Source organism: Poecilia formosa, unplaced genomic scaffold (genome assembly GCF_000485575.1).
Source record: "Poecilia formosa unplaced genomic scaffold, Poecilia_formosa-5.1.2 Scaffold715, whole genome shotgun sequence".
NCBI classification, from domain to species: domain Eukaryota; kingdom Metazoa; phylum Chordata; class Actinopteri; order Cyprinodontiformes; family Poeciliidae; genus Poecilia; species Poecilia formosa.
Window position 1 is genome coordinate 173,469 of NW_006800654.1, and position 6,625 is coordinate 180,093.

Consider the following 6,625-nt stretch of genomic DNA (forward strand, 5'->3'; position numbering starts at 1 on the left):
CTGAACTAAACCTGAACTAAAACTGAACTAAAACTGAACTAAAACTGAACTAAACCTGAACTAAAACTGAACTAAAACTGAACTAAAACTGAACTAAACCTGAACTAATCCTGAACTAAACCTGAACTAATCCTGAACTAAACCTGAACTAAAACTGAACTAAACCTGAACTAAAACTGAACCAAAACTGAACTAAAACTGAACTAAACCTGAACTAAACCTGAACTAAACCTGAACTAAAACTGAACTTGAAGACGTTTCTCAGTTTCTTCTTCCTGGAGTTTCTGACAATGACATCACTTCCTGTTGTGCTGAATGAAGCTGGTTGGAAAGGCCTAGCATGGATGACCTTTGACTCTCTGACTAGGGGGAAGTTTGATCTGCAGCTTCCCAGCCTGACAAATCTGAGCAGGAATCAGCATCCTCCCCATCAACTGGACTTTGACTAGGCCATTCTTTCCTGTGAATCTGCTTTTATTGTGCTTCTCTGCCAATAACCATTCAATAAAATATTAAGACTTTGTTCTGTAGTTAGATTTTATCTTCCAGTCCAGACTTTTGTCACTCTACATTAAGTTACAGAAAAAGAAACAATGAGGCTATGCTAAATATTTAAACATGTTTATTACAGACGCAACATGTTTGACTGCAGACGGATGTTTGACAGGTTTGTGTTTTGGTGAATCGGTGGTTTCTGATCTCGGCTGATCGGGTCAGATAACCTTCCAGAAAATCAGATCATGTTTGAGAAACATGCAGAACAATAGAACGCCTTGCATTGTTGAATACTGAATGCAGATCCAGTCATTCCTCTCTTTTGTTCTGCAGTGGGAGGGAAACCAGAAGGCAAACTGGTTCTGCTGGTTCCCGGTTGGTCAGGTCTGAACTCTCATTTTTCTGGGGCTTTATCCTGCACAGATTTTGAGTTTGTCCTTCCATAACAATAATAACTTTATTTAACCAAGTTTGAAATCAAACATCTGTTTTTCAAGAGAAAGTGAAAGTTTTCTGATGTGATTAAGATGATAAAGTCCAGAGGCTACAGGCCTGTAATCTGAAAGACAACAGATTACAGATCAGTTCTGTCAGATTAAGATTGAAAACTGTAACAGTGATGAGTTACGGCTCAGATAATAATTCATCAGATAATCTGAGATCTGCAACCTTTACAGTCCAAAACAACTTTATTTTTATTTTCAGGTCTGGAAATAAATAAAAACAAGAGATTTGCAACATGGATGTTTTTCCTCATGTATAAAAGCAGAATATAGTTTAAATACTAATAAGAAGAAAAACCAAACATTTAATGCAAAACCTGCATGTTATTGTTATTATATCTATACTAAAACAGCCAAAGTTATGAAGAGCCAAACAGGTGCAGGGTGGAGACCCTGCTGTGATCAATAATCAGGCAATAATCAGAGGAAAGTTTAACCAAATTTACTCCAAAAACAGAATTTATTTGATTAATTTACAAAAATAATAATTCCTGTGACGTAAAAACCTCACGTGTTTCAGGTTCAAAGCTGCACAAACTCAACATTCAACGCCGAAGCACGTGCTGCCTGTGTGTGTGTGTGTGTGTGTGTGTGTGTGTGTGTGTGTGTGTTTGTGTGTGTGTGTGTGTGAGATAAATGCTGGCATCCCTTCACAGCAGGGGCTTCACATCCACCTGATGAGAGCAGCGATAAACCCTTTGAAGAAACACCTGCTAACACACACACACACACACGCAGGTGAGCGGTTTTCTTGGCGCCAGATGACAGCAGTGAAGTCCTGATGACGGCAGGCAGACACTCAGCCGCTGAATGTGATGAATTCATGTTTTCATCATTAAACTAAATGTTTATTTATGTTTGATCTCATTTGTTTAAATATGTTTCTTCTTCTTAACATCATTTTATTTTTAAGATCTTTTTCAGATTTTACTTTTACCTCATTTTAAACATCTTTTCTTTTGTATGACATATTTGATGTTTACATTTCCATCACAGCCGCCATGTTGGTTTTAATATGAATGATGGTTTGAAACATTTTTGGTTCCTTGTTCTTCTGCATATTCCATCTCATGCAGCGGCTGTTTCCCGGTTGAAGATGCTTTATGGTCTCTGCGGCAGGTTGGTGCCTCACCTGTGTTACGTCATCCAGCGGTGCTGCTGCTGCTGACGCCCCGCCCCCTGCATCCTGGCTCCGCCCTCTTATTTCACATAAGTAGAGGCGATGCGGCTGTTGGAGCTTCACATTCTCACCTTCATCCGCCTCGTCCTCAGCGGCAGCCGCTGACCTGAGAACCAGAACCAGAACCAGAACCAGAACCGCGGCAAGATGACCGGAGATCAGCGCTACGTCATCAGCGTCAGATTGATTGGAGGAGTCCGCAGAGAGAAGCCGAGACTGAAGGTTGGTTAAAACCTCACAAAGTTTTTATTTATTAATCTCATGTCAGAAAAATAATCAGCTCTCCTCCTCAGACCTTCATGCTGTCCGTCCTCTGGTCCGATGAGTCGGAAGTGATCATCTACAGGTCCTTCCAGGACTTCCGGTCATTTCATGTAAGTCAGGAAAAATCCGAGCTGCAAACTATGAAATCATTTGAATTTATAATAATAAATCAATCAGCACTCCAAGTGCAATAAAAGAAATTAAGAACAGTCAAATAAAACCCATTTAATGACTACATTTCTCCAACAGGGGCAGCTGAAGAAGAGATTTCCAAACTTTAATCCCTTCAGGAAGAACGACAGGAAAATCCCAAAGTTCTCCGGTGAGCAAATAAATCCAGCCTGGAGAAGAAAATACAGTCATCAGTGTGTTTTATGATGTTATGATTTATGACAATAACAGTCAGTAAGTGGAGAAAAAGGAGCAGTTCACCATTTTTACAGATCTGGATCTGTTTTATAAGGAATTAGTATAAAATCATTAAAAATAGAAACTAAATGTTGATTGAAAGTGTCTCCAGATGGGATCAATTCAAACATTAATGAAAAGTTTATTTATTTCACTAACTCATCAATTCCACAGAATGAAGCTTTAAAGGTTTTATTACAATGAAAACATTCTTGATGCAAAAAATAATCTTTAATATTTACTTTATATTATTTACAGTCGCTGACAAAACGAGCCTCAGTTGATTGAAATGTTGATAATTTTTCATCTTTAGAGAAACTTTAGTTGATTTTATTAATTTGTTCTGGTTCTGGTTCTGGTCCAGGGAAGGCCCGGCGCAGCAGCCTGCAGCAGACCGGATCCAGGAAGTCGGTGAGGCAGATGAGCTTCCTGCAGAGTTACTGCGAGGAGCTGCTGCGCTGCAATCAGACCGTGACCTTGAGTTCAGAGGTCACCCGGTTCTTCACGCCCAGAGATCACGACCTGCAGACGGACTTCACCAAGAACACGTGAGTTCTGGTTCCGGTCGGGTATCGGCGGGCCGCTTTGATCCGTTTCTAACACGTGGTCTGCTGCAGCGTCATGATCCTGATGTCTGACGAGGCGCAGGACGCAGCGGGTGGCGCGCGGAGCCAGCAGGTGGGCAGTGTGACGCACCCGTTCGTCACGCTGACGTACCGCTGCGTGGCGCCGTACGAGACCAGGGACACCAAGAACCGGACCTTTAAGGCGGCCGCCGACGACAAGCTGGACGTCCTAATCAAAGACCCGGCAGGTCAGGCTGCAGCTGCAACTCTCCACTGATGAAGCTGTAAAAAATGAACAGTTGATCCAAACTAAATATTTAATGTGGAGTTTTCAAACTAAACATTTTGCTCCAAATTAAATATTAAGCTATGAAGCTAAATGTTATTTCCCAACTAAATGTTTAGTTTTCAAATTAAATATTTAGTTTGTAAAATAAATATATGGCTCAATAAACCAAATTATTGTAACTTTTCTACTGAGTACAAAGGGTGGCCATGAGTTCAGGCCATGGCAGCAGCATGCTAACTGCTAATTGCCCGTTACCTGCAGGGTGGTGGCTGGTGGAGAGCGAGGACAAGCGGTTGGCCTGGTTTCCGGCGCCTTACCTGGAGCTCTGTGATGAAGAAGAGGAAGAGGAGGGAGGATTCCTGGGAGGTGAGTCGCTCTTCGTCGCCTGGACCGGACTCCGTCCAGAACCTCCTGCAGATGTTGACGGGCGGTCTGCGTGTTGCCTTCAGGGTCCCTGTACTGCGCCGTGAGGAACTACTCCACCTCCAAGACCGATGAGGTGGGCGTGGCCATCGGCTGCGTGGTCGAGGTGCTGCGCAAGTCTGACGACGGCTGGTGGCTTGTCAGGTACAGACAACCGGGATTCATTCAGAAAAACACAAATTATTACATTAATGTTGAAGTAATAAAATCAACATTTTACTTCCTAACGCCCTCTAGTGGCGGTTTGGTCAAACATGAGAATCTGGTCCGCAGATTATTTTCTAGATTAATAACTTGATATTAATAGGAGATTTTAGACCAGAACCGAACCGGTGACGTTCTGGTGAACAGATGAACAGACTGAGACGCTTTTCATTTGAAATGCATTTTAGAGGAACAATTACTAAATTAGAGGAGGACTGTATGATTGATCGATCCGTCCTGCTGCTGTTTGTCAGACCTAACTCTGACTCCGCCCCCTCCAGGTGCGGCGGCAGGGTGGGCTACCTGCCCTCCATGTACCTGCAGCCCTACAGCAACCCGCGGCGCGGGCTGCACGGCCGCCACCCGCACAGCTCCTCCCTCAACCTGGCCTCCAGCGGCGTCCGGGGCTCCCGCTCCTCCCAGCCGGTCCAGAACCAGGAGTCGGGCTCCAGGCGGGGGTCCGCGGTCCCGGAGCGGCTCCCCAGAGCGCAGTCCCTGGATGTGCTGTCAGAGAGCTGGCTGCAGGACGGCGCCGCGCCTTCATCTTCATCTTCATCAGCCGCATCCCGCAGCAACGACTCCATCTTCTCCAGCTTCTCCTCCAGCAGCGCCTCGTCCTCCTCCAGCCTGAAGGACGAGTCGCGCCGCCCCGACCCGACCCGCTCCTCCAGGTCCAGCACCGGGAGCTCCAGGTCGGCCGGGACCAACGGCAGCGAGCCGGCCCCGGCCCCCAGCGTCCCCCGCAGACCCGACACCCAGGAGATCCTGGTGCGCTGCAGCACCATGACCCGCAAGGCGGCGCTGGCCTCCAGAACCCGGCTGCAGCCGCAGGCCGACCCGGTCCACAGCCGGCTGTAGAACCTTTGGACTGAAGCACCGAGTCGTTGTTATCATATTAATAACTAAATATGGACTTTGGGGGGCGCTGTTTGTTCAGTTGCACTGTAAAAATGAACAGAAATAATTGGCTTTACTTCTGCCGTCATTTTTCCTCCATGTTGCTTCAACATTAACGTCACAGATCCAAACTAAAGATTTAGTCATTTTTCACTAACGTGTTTCAAACTAAATATTGACCGGCTGTGTTTTTGGATCATTTTTCCTGTGTAACCATAGAAACGGCTCAGCAGACGTTGTTTCAGCTGTTCAGTATGTAGCTTCAGTGAAGCAGAAAACTTGATGTAAACTTTGATTCATTTCGTCTCTGAATGCCTTCCTCTTCCTCTTCCTCTCAAACCTGCTGATGGAATCAATCAACCTGTTTGAACTCACATCGTTTTGTTTGCTTCAGTGAAACAATAAAGGTTTGATATTCAAACACAAGTTTACTTTAACTCAGTAATAATTCAACTGGATTCAGTAGATGATGGAAATCATCAGGTCACAATTATACATACCACACCCAACACCGGTTCAGTTCAGTTCAGTTCAGTTCAGTGTTCAGTTCGATTCAGTTCAGTTCAGTTCAGTGTTCAGTTCGATTCAGTTCAGTTCAGAATCAAATTGTTTTATTTGTTTCAGTTTTTATCTGCAGATCTTCAGATTTCTGTCAATATAAAAAATAAGTTACATCAACAAACTTCTTCCATAAAAAAGAGAATAAATACAATTACAAATAAAAAGAAAAAACCCCAAATAGCTTAAAAATGCATGAGTATAAGAATCGAATGATGAGTTGCATAATTAATGATGCCATAATTTTGTTTTCTGAAATGATTTTAAAGCTTCAGGTTCCGAGATTCAAAACCTGCAACATTTTAGAGACAGAAGCTCCAGCAGGAAGGATTTATTCAAATATAAAACAAGACATGAAGCATTTTATGAGTCTGATATGTTTATATGTATTTTATGGAGCCAGTTTTTACCCTAAAGCGATTTTATTAAATTAATATTCACCATTATTGCTGCAGATGTTTTAGGAGATGTTTGTTTAATCAAATCGTTTTATTTTTATTTAATGTTGTAGCTAAAGATGCCTCTCGGTTTAATGCAGCAGAAATATTCAAGAAAAGTTTTGGATTCAATATTAAGATATTTTTTAATCAATAGGAAAAGAAAATAATTCTGATAATTAGAAGAAAACTTTGTGTAACTTTTCCTAAAAATATTTATTCATTCTGTTTTAACTGAGCTGCAGCAGGAAGAGCGACTGAGAAATTCATCTTTTGTTACCTGTTCAGGTGTGGTTCATTCCTGCTGAAGCATCGGATGACCTTCTGCCCTTCTGACCTTTACCAGCCTCCACTCACAGGCCGTCGGTCTGCATACAGATGTTAACGATGGAGATTCACAT

At 43.1% G+C, this 6,625-nt stretch overlaps 1 protein-coding gene across 1 annotated transcript; it reads left to right on the plus strand.

Moving 5' to 3' along the window:
* Nucleotides 1-2,053: 2,053 nt before the first annotated feature.
* LOC103131080 (NADPH oxidase organizer 1-like) lies at nt 2,054-5,655 on the plus strand. Its single transcript, XM_016666366.1, has 8 exons — nt 2,054-2,400; nt 2,472-2,552; nt 2,692-2,764; nt 3,215-3,398; nt 3,468-3,664; nt 3,967-4,071; nt 4,155-4,272; nt 4,614-5,655. Exons 1-8 carry the CDS (start codon nt 2,326-2,328, stop codon nt 5,188-5,190), a joined length of 1,410 nt encoding a protein of 469 aa, XP_016521852.1. The 5' UTR covers nt 2,054-2,325; the 3' UTR covers nt 5,191-5,655.
* The last annotated feature ends 970 nt before the right edge of the window (nt 5,656-6,625 follow it).